Genomic DNA, 21,123 nt, shown 5'->3' with positions numbered 1-21,123 from the left:
TTCCCCACTCGCCTGGCAGCTCCCCAGGTCAGGGTGGCATCTCGGTCACGACTGTATCCCAGGAGCCCAGCGTGGCACCAGCCTTGGGAGAGGAGAGTGGGTTTCTCACAGAGGCAGGTGTGTTCTGGGGCCAAGCTCGAGGCAAGAAGCAAACCCGGAGCTCAGAACGGCCTCTCTGGACCTTCGTTTCCTCGCCTGTAAAATGGGCATAAGGTGATAGTTTTTCCCCCTCCCTCCTCACTCCGTGACTAGGGGTCCTCGGGAGATGTTAGCTTCTGTTGTTAACGGTCAAATCGCCCTCAGGAGATGTTGGTTTTGCTGCTAACAAAGGGCCACGTGAGCCTTATAAAGGTTCGTGGCTGTGATCTTAACCTTCAGCACCTGTGGAACCCCTGCCCTAGCATGTTCCCTCATTAATGGGCCAGGCATATACGCTGATAACAGGCCACCAGACCTGGGAAGGGCACTCTGAGATCAAGTCCAAGCTCTCCATTGGTCAGATGGGGAAACCAAGGCTGGGGGAGTGGGGAGGAGGCAGCCAGGGCCCCGTGGCCTTCTCAGTGGCCCAGCTCCTCCTGGGAGCAGCCTGGGGAGAGGAGTCTGGGGCTTCAGCACCCAGTGAGAAAAACTGCCTCGGGTCTTGGGGTCTCTGGCCTGGAACCCTCCCTCTCCCAGAGCCCACCCTCTCCGCCTGGCCGTCTCCTCCCTGTCCTCCCCAGGCTTGGACGTCACCTCCTCAGGACCACCCCCGCCAGGACAAGTCCAGTGCCCCGAAGTCTCCACCACCACAGCCTCGGTGGTTTTTGCAACCACCATGACTCTCTGTGGGGGGCAGGGGGGCGGTGGTGACACAGAGACCCAGCAGCCAGGCTCACGTCTGGCCCAGACGGGTGCTCGACAAACGAGTACTGAATGAACAACCCGGGGTGGAAGGTCCCCCGGTTTCGGATGCCAAAATGGCGGCCCCGGAGGCCTGGGAGGGAGGCTGAGCAGGGTAGAGGCTAGCCAGGTCTCCCAGCACGAAGGCAGCTTTGGGGCAAGGCAGTGGGACCAGGAGGAGCCGGCCGGGATCCCTTACAAAGCTGCCTTTAAAGCTCTTCTGGGTTAGCAAATATTTAACCACGGCTCAGCGACCCAGGTCTGGTGGGAGAGCGTGCTCAGAGGAAGGGGGGGGCGGCGAAGTGGAGGCCCAGGGAAATGCCCCACCCCCCAAAGGCAGACCGCAGACCCGCACCCCTGCCAGGGGCTGCCCTTCCCTTACACCTCGAGGAGGCCGCCTTAGTGGGAGGAAGTCGATTCCCATCTTGACACAAACAGAAGGAAACAAAGGCCCTCTCATCCCCTCCAGCCCCTCCCTCCCCGCCTGGCAGAGCCCAGTGTCGGCTGTGGGCACCCGACAGTTGGTGGCTTGTTCTGGGAACCCAGACCCAGGAGTCCCTGCTCTCTGGGAACACAGACCCAAGCTGGGGCAGGTGGAGAAGGGGTGCCAAGGCCCCCCTGCAGCAGCACCCCCGACCCAGGGCAGGACCGGGCCCCCAACACCTGCCCTGCGCCACTTCCACTCTCATCCGTCTCCAGAGGCTGGTGTCCTGCACCAGGCCCTGCCACGGCCGAGGCCACACCCCAGGCCAACAGAGCCACGAGGGATGGAAAGGAAGGCTGAAGGCAGCCTGCAGGACCAGCCTCCTGACACCGTTCGCCGCGCTCCACTTCCCCCGCCTTCCTGCCCCAGGGAGCCCTGGCTTGGGAGCCAGGCAGACACAGAACAAACCCCAGCCCCGCGGTCCGGTGCCCCGCTCTGGGCCTCAGTATCCTCCTCCGGGCACTGGGGACGATCAGCTTCTCCCTCGTACGGCTGTGTCGCCGGGCCGGGCACAGAGGCGGCTGGTCTGTGGCCGTGATTCTGTAAACACTAACCTCCATCGCGCTCACACCCAATCCCGTGCCGACTGACTTCTCAGCACCATCCCTCACCTGCGTGCTCTCCCTCTCCTCCTTGCCACGCCCACTGGAGCTCGGGCCCTCTTAGCCTGGGACCTGGCCATCCGTCAAACCCGCCCCCAGGCCGTGGTGCCCCTCAACACACGCCTGCTCTCCGCCCACAGTGCAGAGCGCTGAGGCTGGACCGGGCGCCCAGGGCACTGTGCCGCGACACCCTCACGCTGGCGGGTGCCCACCACAGGCCCGGACCCCTGCTTGAGAACCCACCGCCAGCTTTCCCCTTAGCGCCCAGACTAGAGTCAGACCCTGAGATCCCAGGCAGGACTCGCTGCCTGAGCCCCTCCTCCACGACCAGCCTGACAGCCAGCGTCACCACCCAGCCCCTCCCTCCAGCCACCAGGAGGCAAGGCGCTGGGGACAGCCTGAAATCCACGTCCTCCGTCGGTCAGCTCAGGATCAACCAGAATGGTGGCTGGGGGCAGCGCCAAGGACAGGTGAGGGTCTCCGGGGCTCCACCGCGCTGGCCGAGAAAGGTTTTGTGTTGCCCTCATTCATTCACTCATCAACCACGGGGCGCCGGGCATTCAGGAGCGAGCTAGACAAACCCACTCCCTGTTGTCTAATGAGGGAGGCGGCCTGTCAACAAAACCTACAAGGGGTCTGGGGGCAGCAAAAGAACCCAGAGGGGGGGCAGCTAAGAGGAGGTGGCACCCGAGGCATGAAGGGGTGCTGGTAAGGTGAAGGAGGAGGTTTGGGCACGGAGACCATGCCAAGCAGAAGACACAGGAAATGCATAGATTCAGACACGCGAGAAAACATTCATCGGTTCCACAAACATCTCTGAGTAAGTACCTTCCTGTGTCTAGAAGGGCACTTCCACCAAGCGTCAACGTTCTGGAATTTGATCTCAGTTCACACACTAACCCCACTGCTCACTGACTGTAGGACTTTGGACACGTGGCTTAATTCTCTCTGAACTTCAGTTTCCTGGGCTGTAAAAATGGGAGTAACAGGGCTTCCCTGGAGGCGCAGTGGTTGAGAGTCCGCCTGCCGATGCGGGGGACGCGGCTTCGTGCCCCGGTCCGGGAAGATCCCACGTGCTGCGGAGCGGCTGGGCCCGTGAGCCATGGCCACTGAGCCTGCGTGTCCGGAGCCTGCGCTCCGCAACGCGGTGAGAGGCCCGCGTACCGCAAAACAAACAAACAAACAAACAAAAAACGGGAGTAACAGTGGTACCCGCCCCCCCACCCCGCGTCGGGCTGTCATAAGGATTCAATGAAATGAGTAAAGCCACAGAGCCTGAGCAGATACACAGGGGGCTTGTATTATCAATGATGATGCCTGAATAACTGAAAGGAGTTCCACCTGCCCGAGTGTCGGCGGCCGGGGAACGAGCTCTCAGGGGGGCAGCAGGGTCTTCCACAAGCTCAGGGGTCCCACAGTGTGTCCACCTGTGCTACTGGCAATTTTCTGTGATGTGTTTCGTGCCATGAAACGGGGACCAGAAAAGTGGACTCAAAACAGCAGCTACCTGGCCCCTCTGCAGGCCATTCAGAGGATGGGAAGGTGACACGCTTGGGGTCCAGTCTTTCTGGGCCCTTGTCCCCTCAGAGGTTAACTATTCAGAAAGGAGAAGTGGACGGAGAAACATCAATGAAGATGCAGAGAGCAAACACCCAACAAACCACAAGCCACCAAACCTCGGTGGACTACAGTTCCCTCTGTGCCACTGGCACTGCAGCTGGGCAAGTTCCTTGTCTCTCTGAACCTCCACCTCCCACAGGTAGCCTCACAGGGTGGGCAAGGCCAAGGGCGAGGCTAGATGGGAAAGTGCTTTGAACTCCACCAGGGCGGGACCAGAGTGTCTTGCTTTCCTGGTATCTTGTATTTATGCCTCTCTCTATTTTCTTCTTTTCTTATTGAATTGACTAAGACGTCCAGATCAATGCTAATGAAAATACCTCTATGGTTTCAACATCAAGTTTGCTCAGGCTTGCTCAGCATGTGACGAACGATGCTGTAAAGGGCCGAGTACAGGTAAGGACTGTTAAGGGAGAAAAGGGAGGACCTAGCTCAACTCCCAAAACAAAAGAGTTGGATAATTCTCAGGAAAAGAGATGCCATGGAAAGCCAGCCATAGCCAGGCCCCGGCCGAAATGGGGCCTGTTCTCAAGTGACCCACCCACGGCAGACAGGACTCCAGAAGGGGCTTTCCATCTCAGGTGCCCAGTGGTGGGACAGGTGGCCCCTATAGAGTAGGGAGCTCCCTGTCACTGGAGGTATACAAGCAGAAGCTGGATGGCCAATTGGCAAGGAGGCTATGGAGAAGATTCTGTCCCAGGAGAGAGGTTAGCAGTAACAACACAAACAGACAGGGACTTCCCTGGAGGTCTAGTGATGGAGACTCCACACTTCCACTGCAGGGGGCACAGGTTTGATCCCCGGTCGGGGAACCAAGATCCCGCATGCTGCGAAGCTGGGCCAAAAAAAAGATAAAACACAGACAGACCCAGCTCTGCTACTGACCATGAACTTCCCAAGTCTCAGTTTCTTTATACATAAAATGGGGGTAAAAATAGCATGCACCTCAAAGAGTTGTTGCGAGGACCAAATAAGAGAATGTGTGAGCAGTGTTTGACACTCTGCCTGACTGTTGGTAAGAGCCCGATAAATGTCAGCTGCCATCCTAATAAGAATCAATCACTAATAAGTGCCAGTTACTGTGGCCAAAGCCTAATGGAAAAAAGGCTAGGGACCTCCCTGGTGGCGCAGTGGCTAGGAATCTGCCTGCCAATGCAGGGGACATAGGTTCGAGCCCTTGTCTGGGAAGATCCCACATGCCGTGGAGCAAATAAGCCCGTGCGCCACAACTACTGAGCCCGTGCACCTAGAGCCCGTGCTCCACAGCGGGAGAAGCCACCGCAGTGAGAAGCTCACGCAACGCAATGAAGAGTGGCCCCCGCTCGCCCAACTAGAGAAAGCCTGTGCTCAGCAACAAAGACCCAACATAGCCAAAAATAAATAAAATTAAATAAATAAATTTTAAAAGAAAAGAAAAAAGGCTAAACACAGACACACAAATCCCGCACATTTCATTAGCCGAGTGCCCTCTGACACCATCCTTTTCACTAAGTCCAAGTCAGCCTCCCTCCCAAGCTGCTGCCTCCCCCTGTCCATGCCCCTGCCCAGCTATCTATCTTCCTATCTATCGCTCTATCCCTCCCTCCCCCTCCCCTCTCCCCCCTCCCCCTCCCCCTCCCCCTCCCCCTCCCCTCCCTCCCTCCCTCCCTCCCTCCCTCCCTCCCTCTCTCTCTCTCTCTCTCTCTCTCTCTCTCTCTCTCTCTCTCTCTCTCTCACATTCACACTCACACACACACACACACACACACACACACACACACACACACACACACACTGCTGCCTGCAGTGCTGGCTCCCTGGGTCCAGAGGGAAGTGGGGTGGGAGCAGGGGGAGGGCTCAAGCAGGGAGGGAACAGCGAAAGGAGACCAGCCCAGGAAGGGAGGGAGAAGGAAGATGAGCCACTATGAAAATTCACTCATGTGCTCGCTGCTGGGCCAGAAGGAAACCCAATCCCAGGCTGGAATGCCAGGGACCCTCAGCATGGAGAGGCTTCATGCAGATAGAAGATGGAAAGTTTATTCAAATAACAGGACTCCAGTGGGCTGCCCTCCTGAGCCAGCAAAGGACACAGGCCCTGCCCCACCCTGGGGTCACCAGCTGCATGTCTCCTCGGGCTCCAGCAGGCCCAGCAGGGAAGGTACGAGGGCAAATCCCCTGGGAGGCCCTGCCAGCTTCACATTCCTTGTTCCAGGTGCCTGCATGCCCCCCACCCGTGCTTCATGGGAAACTCTGCTCTTGGCCAACAGGCCCACGTTCTGTGTCTGCTCCTCCGGGGATCAGTTGAGGGTGAGTGGGGACAGGCTCACTGTCTCCCCCGGCAGTGATAACAGACTCCAAGCCCAGATTTCCAAGCGGTGATGCAGGGTTAAGAGCGCTGGGGCCCGGGATTTCCCTGGCGGTCCAGTGGTTAAGGGCACTGCGCTGCCAATGCAAGGGGTGTGGGTTCAATCCCTGGTGGGGGAACTAAGATCCCACATGCCACGTGGTGCAGCCGAAAGATTTTTTTTTTTTTTTTTTTTTTTGCGGTACGCGGGCCTCTCACTGCTGTGGCCTCTCCCGCTGCGGAGCACAGGCTCCAGACGCGCAGGCCCAGCGGCTATGGCTCACGGGCCCAGCTGCTCTGCAGCATATGGGATCTTCGCGGACCGGGGCACGAACCCGCGTCCCCTGCATCGGCAGGCGGACTCTCTTTTTTTTTAAAAAAAGCCCTGGGGCCTGAGTCCGGGCACCTGACGGCGACTGGGTGACCTTGGGCAAGTCCCTCACCCTCCCTGGCTCTCCAGCACGTCTGTCCAGTGAAGGGGCTGGACTCCATCGGGCTGGACCCTCAAGGCCTTCCTCAGACTGTGACTGTCCCTGGCAGCCACACCCCCCATTCAGGGCAGAACCCCGTTCGCCATCAGCATAACTCTGCTTTAACAATTAACTGGTGTCTGCTTCCCCCACGAGGACAGGGACCCTGTCTGTCTCACTCATGACCTATCCCTAGCACCAGGCACAGCACCGAGCACATAAAACCTGTCCCTGGCTGTGAGATTACACCAGAGCCCTCGCTTCGGTCTCCCAGGCATCTTACGACACAGGAAAATGTTGGGGTTTTCCAGAAAGGCCAGCTCAGGCCTGGGGACAGACCCTTCCCAGCCCCGAGGCAGTGTTTGCCAAGGGCTCTCCAATCCCAGTAGGGCGTTTCCTATACAGGTGGGGCCTCGAACCTGGAGCTGGCCAGGCCAGCCCAAGGTCACAACTCAGCAGCAGAAAAGGTCACCACCCCGTCACGCAAACCGAGCTGTCACCCAAGCTCCGATCCTCAGTTTCCTCTTCTGGCAGATTTCTGTCAAATGATACAGCACCTGCAAAGGGCCTGGGAAATTGGAGCTAAGCAGGCCCTGCACTTGAGCCTGGGGTGAGGTGAAGGGACGGAGGGGGGTGTGTCTGCGGGACTCTCACCTGGGGCCTGCAGATCACCCTGCTTCTGTGTCCCCCATTAGAGGAAGATCCCAGCCCCAGGGCGGGGGGAACAGATGCACCAGCACTTTGAAAAACAACGACCAAAGGGTAGCGCACATGAGGGGGCACTGCTGCCACGGCCAGCGAGAACCACGGCAAAACCAACTTCTGGGCAATTCTGGTTCCCCCAAATACCTGCACTCTCTCGGCTCTGGGGCTCTGCAGAGCTGCCCCTCTACCTGAGTCTTCTTTCTTCATGCCTTGGGTCTCCCCTAGACACCCCCTTCCCCAAAAAGCCCTCCCTGACCCTCCAAGTCTGGCTCACTGCTGCTCCCTTGGCTCCCAGAGATGCCCTCACTCCCCACCTTGGCAGGGGTTCCATGCTGGGTCCTTCCTCCCAGAAAGGGGTCCTTGGGAGGATGAGGACCACGGTTGCCTCTCCATCCGGCACCCCCAGCCCCTCACGCGACCTGGCACTGAGCAGGCTCTCAAACAATGCTGGGATCGATGGATTAATCCCATGGAAATGATCAAGGCTGTCCAACAGAGCACTGCCTGCAACAACGAGAAACAGAAACAACCCAAGTGCCCAGCGAGAGGCGTTTGGCTGAGCAAGTTAAAAGGCAAGCTAGGGCTTCCCTGGTGGCGCAGTGGTTGAGAATCCGGCTGCCGATGCAGGGGACACGGGTTCGTGCCCCGGTCGGGGAAGATCCCACGTGCCGCGGAGTGGCTGGGCCCGTGAGCCGTGGCCGCTGAGCCTGCGCGTCCGGAGCCTGTGCTCCGCAACGGGAGAGGCCACAACAGTGAGAGGCCCGCGTGCCGCAAAAAAAAAAAAAAAAAAAAAAAAAAAAAAAAAAAAAAAAAAGGCAGGCTATTGCGGCCATGAGGGAATATTCTGCAGCCATTCTACGTGCTTCAGGGGAATGACCGGGGTGCAGATGCCCACAGCCCACTGCAGATTTTCAACTTCTTCCTGTTACTTCTCTTTATTTTCTAATTTTTCTTTGATATTAGATACTGCTTGTGTAATGACAACGACCATAAGAGAGGGGGCTCTGAGGAAGCTCAGAGTTGAAAGGTGCAGCCTCCAGGGACTGAGGAGGTGACCTTTGCTGGATGCTGGCGGGTGGGAGCCATTGTGGGTCTGAGGGGGAGGTCAGAGCTCACTGCCGAGACCTGACTTAACAGCAAACTGTCACTCGAGTCCAGCCTGCCAGGGCTCCTCTGGGAGGGAAGCCCTGACCTTGGCAGGGGCGCCGGACCCCCAGGGCAGAAACTCTCAGCTCTGAGGGTTCACTCCGGGCCAGGTGCCAGGCATGGCTTCCGTCATAAAGCTCACAACACTGCGAGGTCGTTACGCCATCCCCACTTCACACATGGGGACACAGAGACACAGAGAGCTGAGGCCACAAGGCAGAGGGGGAGCCCTGAGCACTGCAGAAAGGGGTCCCCGAGCCCAGCCTTCCGCCTCACACACCTTCAGCAGCCGACGTCCAGCTCTAAGCACCCAGCGGGCCTGCGCATCGCATGGGGGCCTGGGCCACGTCCTGGCCGGAGCAGTGAGTGGGGTGCCTAAGGGCTGGAGGACTGGTGGGTCCCAGACCCGCCCAGCTGTTTGAGAACCGCACGCTCGCCCCTCTCGCCCCACTGTTCCCACCACGCCCACCCGCACTGCCTGGCGCAGAGAGACTCCGCGCTGGAGAAGCAATCCACCACTTCCCGGTGTGAGCCCCCCCAGTCTCGCCCCGCAAAATCTCTACTGACGTGTTGGTCAATTTCCTTCTATATTTTTTTCTACACCTGCACAGACGTACATACTTGCAGACGTACAGCACATCTTCACTTTCAATGGCTATGCAGTCCCCAACGCTGGGGGTCATTGTCCTAAAAGCCAGATGACATCCCAGGCCCTGGGAGGGGCCAGCAGCAGCACCCCGCCTGGACGGACCCGTTTTCCTGACCAGGAACTGAGACAGCAAGAGGGGAAGGGACTTGGGCCACTTGGAGGACTCTGGGAGAGTCCCTGGGCCACCAGGAGCCTGTTTCCTCACGTGACAGGAGGGCAAATAACAGGCATCGCTGAGAGATGGGGCAGCCGAGCTCCTCCGGGGCCTGGTGCAGGGCCCACATGGGCGAGCTCTCCAGGAGCGTGGTCATTTCATCACGACGTGCCCTCTGATAATTATTTAATTAATGATTGGCCGGTAACCACTTGTTCAGGGCATCCCTCCAGCCAAACCTTGAGCTCTGCGTGGGCAGGGCCTGGGCAAGCTTGGTTTGGGTGCCACGCACACAGTGGGCCCTCAGTCAAGGTGTGCCCCTGCGCCCGATGCACAGTGAGTCAGTCGGGGTGCCAGGACCCAGGTGTCCCATCCGCAGCCTGTCACACCAGAGCTTGCTTAGTCCCAGAGGCCCAGCGCCCAGAGAGGTCGGGAGCCAGGGGGAGGGTCGGCCCACCCAAGATCAAGTCCCTGGGCCCTGCCTCTCCCGGCCTCACCCTCAGGGCTCAAGGACAAGAACAAAAGACTCAAAGCCAGTGAGTCAGACCGAGAGGAATACACGCCAGGAGAGAGGAAGCTGTGTGTGCCCAGCTGCACGCACTCCAGGCCTGTGGTCTCACACCAAGGTGGAGGGCAAAAACTCCTTCCAGACGGGCAGAGAGGAAGTCAGAACCAGCCAGGGCCATGGCCCTGCCCCACATCTGCCCCGCCCCTCCATACCCCACCCCCCGGACGCACTCTCTGCACCCACCAGACCCTTCATCCAAATAGCTTCAGGTCCCTGTGCTGCGAGATGGAAACCTCGCAGGACATTTACTCATTCATTCACTGCTAAGGAATTAGTTGAAAGTAACAAATTTTAATTATAGCTATTGATTATTGAGCATTTACTATGCCCGGCACTGTGTTAAATATGCATAAATGTAACTGATAAATGCACATAATGCAATTTAACCTTTACATTAAAAGCATATCCAGTATAATAATATCCACCCATTTTACAGCTGGTGAAACCAAGGCATCAAGAGCCACAGGAATTGTCCTAGGGGCACCTGGCTAGTGGCTAGCGGAGCCAGCTCTGTCCCTTGAGGCCACACTGTCTGCCTCGTACTGTTCATATCACGGACAAGAACCTAGGACCACAGCCAAATGAGGCACCCAGAGGAGGCCCCAACCCAGTCTGCCACGAGTGGGTCCAGGGAACAGCACTCCTGGCTGCAGGCATAGTCCGTGGGTCCTGCAAGGCCCCTCAGGGCCTAGAACTTGGCCCAGAGGACCCCCAAGAGGCTCTGGCCCAAATCTTTCATTGAACCCCGGTGGAAAATGAGGCCCAGCGTGGAGGCTAGGCCGAGCTCCCCTCCACGGCGCTGGACTCTTAGAAGCCACACGGGGGACTCAGGAAGAGGGGAGGGGAGCCGAGGGGCTCTGCCCCTAATCACACAGGAAGTCTGCTGAGTCCCACCCTGGGGCGCTCCAGGCCTGACCGAGGCCCGGGCCCCAGCCTGCAGGGCAGGCCCCAGAAGCACCTCCTCTCAGATTCTGCCGCAATTTCAACAGGAAAACAGGAAAGCTGAGCTGGGTGGCCTGCTACAGCCCGACTCGGAGTGGAGGTGTGTCTCCCAGGAGCAGGCGGGCCTGAGAAAGTAACCCTTCTGCCCTGAGAGGGGGGCCTCACCTCTGGCCACAAAGACTCAGGTCAGGGTGAGAGAAAGGGCTCCCTGTGCTCAGCAACTCGGCCCAAATCGTGTCCCACCCCCTGCCCCACCCCATCCCCGGCCACCATCCTTGAGAGATGGAATCATCCCCATTTTCGAGACGGGGGAACTGAGGCCCAGAGAGGGGAAGCCCCCTGCCCAAAGCCCCACAGTGAGCCGTGACTGTGCTGAGCGGAGGGCTGCCCTCGGCCGGGCTGGGCAGTGGTGGTCCTGGGCGATCAGGCCTCTCCCCGCTCCTTTTCCCGGCAGCCTGAAATACGGCAGTGGGGGTGGAGGGGAAGGTAGCTTGGCTTTTTTTAATCCTCCACAACACCTAGCTGTCTGCATGTGGACAGGCCTGGACTGTCTCCTCAGACACAGGCCTACCTGTGAGGCCAGCACAGGGCCACTTCTCTCATAGAGGGCTTGTTTGTTTACTCGGTTTTCAAAATTATAACCTTCACAGCCCCACCCGGGCCCATCGCTCCTTCCTGGCCAGCCTTTGCTGTCTGGGGTGTCCAGGAATGGAAAGAGCCCCGGGTTCCCGTCCCAGGCCTGCAGCCTCTGAGACCCTGGGAATGTCCTTTCCTCTTTCTGGGCCTCAGTTTACTCACTGATGAAATGGAGGAGGGGATCGGTCAGATGACTGCAAAGGGTCCTTCCTGGCGAGCAGGGAGGTCTGGGCCAGAAAAGGAAAGCAGCCACGGCCCATCAGCAAGCTCCAAACTCAGGGCAAGGGGGAGCTGTGGCCCGAGCAGGCCGGGCCGCGAGCGAACCTTCCATGCTAACCGCAGCTCCGCAGCCCAGTGGGGCCCAGACTCCCCAAAGCTTCAGGCCTGTTCTCTTTTCTCCCCTTCCCAGCCCTCTCCAGCGAACACTTCCAAAAAAACAAACAAAAAAGCAAAAACAAAAACGGAAACAGAAGTCAGCCCACTCCCCTCCGGAGGTCCCATCCCTCCTAAAATCCCTGGCGGGCAAGTGACACTGCTCCCCCAAGGACTCAGCTAAATGGAACTGCCATTTACCCAGCTGGGTTCCATGTGCCAGGAGCAACTGCCTCCCAGAATCTTCACATGCCCCAGAGGCAGGGATCACCTTCCCATTTTACTGAAGGCGGAGAGTAACTCGCCCAAGGCCACGGGGCCTTTGCTGGCAGAAGCCAGTTGCCTCCTGGTCAAGGCTAGACACGCTGCCTCTTGAGTTGGGCTGACCAAATTTAAAAGCAACACGCGCTTTAGAAAGCATAAAGATCCACTGTCTTTGTAACACAAACCACATTGCGTTCGGCTTGATGGCAGCGTCTTGGATGGCATTAGTCCCATGAGATCAGGGCTCGCGTCATTGCTTCACCCCCAGCACCCAGCTCGGGCCCAGCACCAGACGGTTTTCAGAGCAGGCTCTTTCCCTCCACGGCAAGACGGCCTCACACAATAAATAATTGCTGGGCACCTGCTCTGTGCCTGCAACACAGCCCAAGGCCCACAGGCTCCCAAGAGGTCAGAGCCGGGAGGGTACTGGAGATTGTGCTACTGCCCCATTGTACAGATTGGCAAATCAGGGCCAGAGAGGAAGAAGGCCTTGCCAGAGGTCACCTGGCACCAGCCCTGAGACTCTTGCCTCCCAGGCTGCACCCATAAATGGCTCCTGGCAGGTGGGAGGGATTAGAGACAGGTAAAGCACAAGAGGGGGAGTAGCTTCCTGCCCAAGGGACTCCTCTTCTAGAAGATTCTGGCTTCATAAACTTGGCTGGACACAAACAGCTCTGTCAGGCGCGGGGAGGAAGGACAGCAGCTGCGGCTGGCTTGGCCAAAGATGTGTGGGTGGGAAAGTGGTCTTCACAGTTTCCAAACCACAATTCATTTTTCCTCTGCCCCTCCTGGGTGCCTGGTTACCCACTGGAGCCCCTGGCCCTGCAGGTGGACCCTGCACCCTGGCCCATGCCCTGCACTTTTGTTCCCCTGAGAGGAAGGACTCCCTCAGCCAGTGTCCTATCGAGGATGGTGTGCAACGGTAATGACTGGTCATGACAGGAGCCAGCACTTCCCACATCATCTCGTTGATCCCTCACAATAACCGAGCACATCTGGGCAACCTTAGGCCCACTTGACAGACGAGGAACCTGAGGCCAGGGGAAGGGAAGGCACCTGCCAAATGACGGGGCAGTTGAGACAAGATCTCGAAGCCAGGTCCTCAGAATCCAGGCCCACCCTCTCTCCACTCTGCCCCTGGAAGCAAAGGTTCTCATACTCAGAGCTGCTGAGGAAGGGAGTGAGTGTCCTGTCATCAAAGGAATGGGAGCAGGGGCAGCTAGGACCCCTGGCTACCTCATTAAAACAGGCTATGGGGGGGTCCATCAATCCCACAGGGCCAAGAACAGGCACCAGATCTTCCCAAACTCACACATCACCATCACCAAGGCCTGGTTGCTCCATCACCCCTACACACACACACACACACACACACACACACACACACACACACACACACGTCCCCTGACTGTACCCCATCCGCACTGGTTTGGGCCCCTCTCACCACTGGACTCCCCTCTCACCCACCCTCCTAGGCCTCCCCAGGACACTCAGGACAAAGTCCCCTCTTCTTTAGGGCCAGCCTATGTGGCTCTCTCCTCTTCACCCCATCCCTCCCTCACCCACTGGGCCAGTTCCCCTCTCATACTTTCCTGATGAAGGTCTCCCCCACCGCACCCCACCCCAAGGACACGCCTCACCCTAAAGAGGACAGGCAGCCAGGCAGCGCCACATGGGCAGGGGCTGTGTCAGAGTTGGGGTATCAGTGTGTCCCTGGTGTCTAGCACAGTACCTGGCACACAGTAGGAGCTCAGTAACTATTGACTGAATGAATGAAAGAACGACCAAGTGTGTCTGAGGCAAGAGCTCATCACACGCCTGTGGGCTGTCACAGGCATGCGGACGGCGACCCTCTCCCTCAACTTCTTACATCCAAACCCACCCAGCCCTGCCTTTAGAAGGTACCTAAGACCACTAGGAAAAGGTTTTCAGAGGCAGAGAACTCCCATAAGTAGATACTGGTCTGGGGGGTCACGGGTGGGAAGAAAAGGCACAGAGATGCATAGCCATTGGTTCAGAGTCACACAGCAAACAGTCAACAGGACCAGGCTCGAGACCCAGATCAAGCAAATAATTCTGGACACGTGGCCAGGCAAGGGTGGGCGTGTTCCCATCTGTCTTTTGCCCCTTCATTCCCGGGCCCTGCCCAACATCAGACACAGAGTAGGCAATGCTGTTGACTGACTCTCCGGTGTAACCACAGCCCCCGTCTCACCACCCTCCAGGTGCCTGCTGACCGCTGCAAATGTCCAGACCGACAGGCTGGTGCTCCTCAACCTGGGGCATGCCAACTTCCTGGAACACGTGGCAGGGGTCTGGGTGCCTGAGGCTACAGGACAGACCTGGCCCATCCCCCTCCAGGCAGTGTCCATGATAAGAGCTCCCACACGCGCTGTGTTCTCACCACTCACCAGCCCCGTGCTGCACTGTGCAGGGGCTGTCACTCCTGATTCTGTGCCCTGAGAAGCCAGCACTCTCACCCTCTTTAACAGAAGGAAGCCGCTGAGGCTCAGAGAGGGTGGTCGACCTGTCCCCAAACACCAGTCCGTCGAGTGGCAAAGCTCAGACTCGCTGAGCGCACAGCCTCGCCCGGACCTCTGGACTCTCTGCTTCCTTCTAACTTAACGTCCACTGTGTCACCAGGCCGGTCCCTTCACCTCTGTGGGCCAGAGGTAGCACGTCTCCAAACCGAGATGGTTCCCAGGGGGTGGAACCAGGTGCCCTGGAGAGATGGGCACTTCCTGTTCTTCCAGTTTTAAAATCTGGGAGATCAGAAGATTGCAGTGTTCTATGACTCAGGCCCTAAGATTCTATCAGAAGAGGGGCATGGCCCGGCTCCACCCTCGAGGGTTTTAAACCTAGGCATCTGCCTTCATCTTTCCTCCAAACTCTGCCCAGCACCTTCGACAGAAAACCCGTCTTCCTCAGGCAGGGAAGTCGGTGGGGGTGGGGCAGGGGAAGGAAAAGCAGCTCAGGAATTTCTGCGACCGACCGCAGGAGGATGCTACGAGGAGACCCGGGCTGGGGTGAGTCACGAGCTCTGCCTGCGGAGGAGGAAGGGGCACCGGCAGGAGGGCAGGACTGGCCAAAGGCAGACTCGAGTCCGGCCAAGTAAGGACAGGAGGACAGACGTGTGCAACCCAGTCTCTGACACATGCCGCTGTTCCCACTCGGCCCCTCCCCTTCCCAGCTCCCTCTCCCCACTGCCTGCCTCTGTCTGGGGCCTTTTCCATGCTGTAACCCTGCCACTAACCTGCTCTGCCCCGGCGCCCCTAACCACGGCCTGTAACATGCTGGGGAGGGAGGTGGAGGGTGCAGAGAAACAAAGGAAGGCTTGGCACAGAGTAAGTGTTGGGTTAAACAATGGCTAATCTTACAGGTTCAGAGCCCGGGGGCAGTGCACTCCATCAACTACCATCCTCAGGCAGGAGACAAATCAGTGCACCCCCTGCCCGGGGAAGCGGCAGGACCTACGTGGTCACACCCCGACGCCATGGGCGTCAGTCCGTGTCCCCAGCTCACCGGCAGCTCCTTTGAGCCCACTCCCAAGGAAAGATGCTCACAGGTGTCCAGGCCTCCCAGGAAGGGGCCTCCCTTGAAACGCCCAGGTTGTGGGGTGGGGAGGGGGAGTAGAGCAAGAGGATGAGTCTGTCTTCAGCAGGGAAGCTGACCAGAGCCGGAAAGGAAACAAACAGCAGTGACTCAGTTTGCCCCTGAAAACCACCTATTTGGTCACAGTGGAGCATGGTAATGTCCTACATTAGGGGAAAGGCTAAGAAAAACGTCTGCATGGATGGCCTCAGGTGGAACAAGATGTCGCTTTGGAGGACACTTCCAGGGAGGGTCTAATGACCTGGGAGAGATGTTTATCGTGAATCGTTTAGTGCAAGGAGCAAGGCACAAATTGAGTCATGGTCTCAGCAATGTGTAATAAACACAGAAGGGAAATACCACAAAAGAATAAAGTTATTGCAGGATGGTGGTGAGTGACTCCTAATTTTGTCTCTAACCCTCGTTCCTCAGGCGGCAGGAAGGGGGGCCCATGGCCCAGTTTGGGTTTAGAAAGGTCTCTTTGGCAGCGTGTGTGGGAAGGATGGAGGGGTGAGATGGGAGGCAGCTCTGAGCAGGCGAGGCCGGACCTCAGGCCCCAGCAGTGGGAAAGGAACAGACGAGTGGAGGCTGGATCGAGGGGGAGGGCAGGGTCAACGCCAACAAAAGCACGTTATGTAAGATGACACAAGAGCAGGGCAGAATCCCCGGACGCTTTACCCCCAGGGGCTGACCCAGACCTTGGCTAAGGGCAGCAGCAGGGGGGCGGGGGGGGGCAGGGATTGAGGGGGGAGCTCTGCTTCCGGCCAGCCTGGGCTCCCCGCAAAGCTCACGGCTGCATCCAGGAAGCCACGCACCTGAGGTGGGGGCCAAATGCGGACCCCTCCACCCCTAAACTCCTGGGACCTTCAACCACTGCCCGAATGAGGAAAGGCAGGTTTTTAAAATCAACTTGGAGGAAAGATATTAATTATTCTGTTCAATAAATTTAAAAGATACCCCCTTTCTCATATCTGATTGTCAAAAGGGGTGATAATACTTGGTACTGAAGTACCACATGCTGTCAGAAGGGAGTGTCAAAGGTTTACAGCCTTTTCAGAGGCTCTGTGTCAACACATCAAAACATGACCCAGGAGTTCCATTTTGAGGCCACTCTGACACCGGAACCTGGTGCAGGATATGTGCAAGGAGGTTCGGGTAGCACCGTGATTCCTGGCAAAACACTGGCAACAACCCAACGTCGGTGAACAGGGGTTTGGGTAAATAAACCTCGCCACGCACAGAAAGAAACCCACCCACAGAAGGAGAAGGCCGACTCACGTGTTCTGACATGGAAGGATATCCACGATATACTGAGTGGAAAAAGTCGAACCAGAGAAACATACAATCGGACCTCTTTTTATAAACAGAGTTAAATGTGTATGTGCACTGAGATGGGCGTTTGGAAACAGCGACACACCAATCTCGAGGGATTTCTTCTGGGCAGGTGGGATTGAAGGGAGGTATATGACGGAAGAGCTCTGCTTTTTTCATTTTCCACTCCCACATTGCTTGCGTGTGTGTTACTTTTGCAATCAGACGACGTTAGCAGTGGTTGCCTAGAGTTGGGAGGGACTGAGGGGGAAGCGGGGGTGACTACTAACGGGTGGAGAGTTTCTCTGATGGGTGACGTAATGTTCTGAAAGCGATTGTGGGGAAGGTTGCAGGACACTGAATATACAAGAAACCATTGAATGGTACACTTTAAGTGGGTGAATTGGCTGGCAGGTGAATTGCGTTTCAATAAAGCTGCTATTTAAAAAAAGAATTAGCAAGGGGAAAGGTGAGGCGGGCAGAAGGGAGGAGCACAGGCCCTGGCAAACTTCTGCACTAGCGCTCTCGGATAATAAACCTTAGGGCACTGTGTGTATGTGGGGGGGGTGGGGGGGAGGTCCTTGGCCCCCACAATTTCATCTTGATCAACAGAATTTCTGGAGCAATGATTGAGTCTTTCAAGTCCGTCCTTGAGGCAGAGCCCCCATCCCCCTGACCCACACCAAGCAGGGCCAGGGCACGGCACCCAGCCCCCTACTTGCAGACCTCGAGCAACAGTGAGCAGCTCACTCCCTCACCTGCTCTATCTTGGTTTATGTGGCTCAGACCATATGCAAAGAACCCCTCTTACAGCACTGATAGGAGCCAGCGGGCACTTCCACTCTTGTTCTTGTCCTGGCCTCTGTGCCAGGTAGAAGCTGTGAGTTGGCCTAATCCTCCCCCCACCTCTCCACGTCTTAGTTCTTTCCTTGTCATATGGGTCCCCCCCCCTTACACTTCTCTGGACCCACTCCAGATAGCCCATATCCATCTCACACATATGCCAACACAGAAGGTAATCAAGGTTTCTAAAAGCCCAGGTGGATTCTTGCATCCCAGAAACCAGCATCAACCCTGACCCCAGGGACTGGACAAACCTTGGAGAAACAGGACCTAAACCGCAGCTACAGTTGCTTGCTTCAAACTCCAAACACCTGGCCACTCTCAAGAACAGAGGGTAAAGAACAATCTCACTAATAATGGCAGTTGTTTGCTAAGCACTTACTATGCCCCAAGCACTGGGCCAAGTTTCTGACCTGCATTATTCCCATTCTACAGATAAGAACACTGAGATTCAGATGCTGGCCCAAGGTCATGCCAGCTAACATGCCGTGGAGTCAACGTTGGGACCCTGAGCTGGCTCAAATCTGAGGAGATTTGTGGGGAAACTTTGGGATGGTCAGGCCCTCAGAGCCGGAAGGGCCTATGAAAACACCCTTTCAGTCACAGTGAGAAACAGACTGAAGAGAGTTAAGGAAGCGGCTGCCTGAGGTTATGCAGGCCTCCTGGCTCCCAGGCCAGGGTTCTTCCTCCACACGAACTCCCTCATGAAAGAAGGAAGAGAATCATCCTGCCACTAGCCCCACGGGGCCGCTGGTGTGAGAACAAGCCCCTGCTTGCCAGGAGCTTTGAAATCCCAGGATGAAAGGCGCCGTGAGGGCAAAACAGCACCATGGGCAGGAGCGCGCCTGACCCCTGCCAGGACTTGCAGGCTGGCACTCACCTGCTCACCTCCTCAAGGCGGGTGCAAATCCCGGGGAGCCACTGGCCAAGCCACAGAACCCGACCAGGAACAGGCCTCGGAGCTCGGAGCTCGCTCGCTCGGAGCACAGCTGACTTCTCTATGGGGCGGCCCTGGGTCCCTGGGTCGGAAGGGCTCTGGAATTTTAATTGTCCTGCAGAAAAGTGCTGGCTGCTCTAGCTGCTCCGTGGGTGGGGTGAGGAGGATTCGAGGATCACTGGAGGTGGCAAAGCACGCCCCCATTCCCCACAACAGAGACTTCCGAGAGAGGCAGCTCCCTTCTGTGGGAGGGGGCTGGAGGCTCGCTGGTTTCCTCCCCTCCCACCCGGTACTGCAGGAGCCTCCCCAGGTGAGTCTGGACCAGGAATTTGAGGTATTTAAGGAGGGTTATTAATAGCACTGCAGTGTTGAGAAGAAAGAGGCCAACAGGCTCTGAGTGGGCACAGCCCTCTTCCACCAAGCCTGGCACCCACAAAACAAACCCAACCCTGTCCAGGAGAGGACACTTCACCTTCTGTGGCCTCAGTCTCCTCTCCTGTGAAGTGGCAGTTCTCAGCCCAGGAGGCGGAAAGAGGGGGAGAGCCAGAGCTGGGTGTGGAGGGAGGAAAAACCCCACCAAAGAAGGCGCAGCACACCCCAACCAGGCCGGGTGAGGGGCCCCAACAGGAGGTCGTGAATGGATGGACTGTTACAGAGGCCCAGGAGGCTGCCACTAACAGGGAGGGGACAGGAAGACTCCGCCCAGGCCTTCCTCCTCCCAGAGTCCAGGCCTGTCCTACAAGCAAGTATTCCAGGACTTAACCCCCTGCTGGTCTGACACTGGAGAGGGCCTGACTCATTTCTTCATCACCCTCACCACTGGGCCCAGGGCCCAGGCCTGGCACAAAGGGGGATCTCAGGCCGTGAGCCCAGGACCACAGTCACAGGACAAACCTTTGTGCCCAGCTGGAGTGGGAACCCGGCGTTAGGGGACCCCTGGTTCCTGTTCTCCAGGGGTCTGAGTGTCAGAACACAGCTTCTGAAACTCTAGAGAACTGCAGAACACATCATGATAAGTGTAGGCGGACAGCGTGCTCTGGGTCCACCAGACAGAGAAAGGCAGATTCAGCCAAGAGGAACGGCCTCCTCTTTCCATAGGCTGCCCCCTCCATCCAACATGGACCAGCACCCCATGCACTGGGGTCTCCTCTATGCCAGGCTGTGCTAAGCAAGCTATGTGAATTAGCTCACTTAAGTCTATTAATAAGAAAGAAATCATTCACCCCATTTCTAAGAGGAGAAAACTGTGAGGGGCCAGGACATTAGGAGACTTGTCCAAGATCTCATGGCTGGGAAACAGATGCTGGGGTTCCACCCAGGCAGCCTCACGCAGAACTGAGTTTCCCAGGCAGCCAGAGGGTCTCACGCTCTCTCTCCACTCTCTGAGTTTTGGGGAGGAGGAACCCAGGACCCTGCTGCAGTCCCTGGGCTTCCCCAGGGAGGGGGGAGGGGGCAGCTGCCCTTCTGAGAAGTGGCCACTGTGCAGGGGTGGCTGAAGGAGGGGGCTGAGGAGGCTGGGCTCCAGCCCTGAGCAGCCCGCTAAACAAGCTGCCAGCAGAAGCACCCTGCTGTGCCAGAGTCCAAGGACAGCTATTCTGACCCACCCCTCCTGTGTATCCCATCTATCCTAAGCCCACACCCCAGGCTCAGTCTCAGGCCTTGACGGGCCAGTCCCCTGGAAGCCTCGGCCACGTGTACTGGGGATGGGGCCAGGGCGAGCGGGGGACTGGGACAGCTAGGGAAGGTCAGGACACGCTGGCCGAGTGGGCCTGGACCGCTTCCGGGAGGGGATACCCAAGGTTAAGGGGAGGCTGCGACCCCTCCCATAGCTCGACTGCGGTAGTGTGTTGGGGGAATCCGACGAGACCCGGCTCCAAGGGGTGGGTGGGAGTTCGAGTCCCCACGGGTGGGGGAAGGGCGGCCTCAGAAGGGGCCGGAAAGCGGCGCTCAGACGTAGAAGAAACAAGCTTGGACAACAGTCTTGGTCCCCTGCCATTCCTGCCCTGCCCGGGGCCTGACTCTCCCGAGACCCCGGCAGGCTGGCCAGGATGGGGGCGTGGCCGGGGGCTCCCCGCCGGACCCCCTGCGCGCGCTGCGCTGCGCGGGACTCACCTGCGATGTGCTGGCGCCTGGCGTCGTCCAGGTGCGTAGACAGCACGTCCCCCATGGTGAGTAAGAGCCGCGGCCCGATCCGGCCGCCGCCTGCCGCTGCCCGCGCTGCTCAGACGGGCGCCAGTGGCGCCATGGAGACGGCCAGCCCTGCTCCCGCCGCTCCTGCCGCCCCTAGCTGCGGCCTCACCCGGCTCGCGCTTCGGCTCTAGCAGAGTCGGTCCGCTGACCGCCTCCGCCTCGCGCCCCAGCCCGCGGCCCAGCGGCCCCACCGCGCCCCGCCCCGCCCCGCCAGGCCACGCCCCCGGAGCTGAGTCACGCCCCCTCCTCGGTGGCTGGCAGGCTGGCGGGCTGGAGGGCTGGCGGGCGGGGCAGGGGGCCGGGGATGCCGGGACCGCCCGCAAGACGGAAACAAAGAGAAGGTCGGAGAAAGGGAGACCGAGGAGAGACGCAGAGGGAGGCGCACGGGACCGTAATCAAAACGAAGAAAGAGATGGGGCTGCTGGGGGCATCTTAAAGGA

General features: G+C 58.2%; 1 protein-coding gene across 1 annotated transcript in view; it reads right to left on the bottom strand.

The window, feature by feature from the left end:
* The window catches only part of NIBAN2 (niban apoptosis regulator 2), a 51,867-nt gene extending 30,988 nt beyond the window's left edge, over positions 1-20,879 (bottom strand). Inside the window, exon 1 of the mRNA XM_059072578.2 lies at positions 20,606-20,879. Coding sequence (XP_058928561.1) covers positions 20,606-20,660 — 55 coding nt within the window. The 5' untranslated portion in view covers positions 20,661-20,879. The remainder of the gene's footprint in view (positions 1-20,605) is intronic.
* Between the last annotated feature and the right edge of the window lie 244 nt (positions 20,880-21,123).

Source organism: Kogia breviceps, chromosome 8 (assembly GCF_026419965.1).
Source record: "Kogia breviceps isolate mKogBre1 chromosome 8, mKogBre1 haplotype 1, whole genome shotgun sequence".
Classification (NCBI taxonomy): domain Eukaryota; kingdom Metazoa; phylum Chordata; class Mammalia; order Artiodactyla; family Physeteridae; genus Kogia; species Kogia breviceps.
Note: the sequence above shows the minus strand (reverse complement) of the source record. Positions and strands in the feature narration are given on the sequence as shown.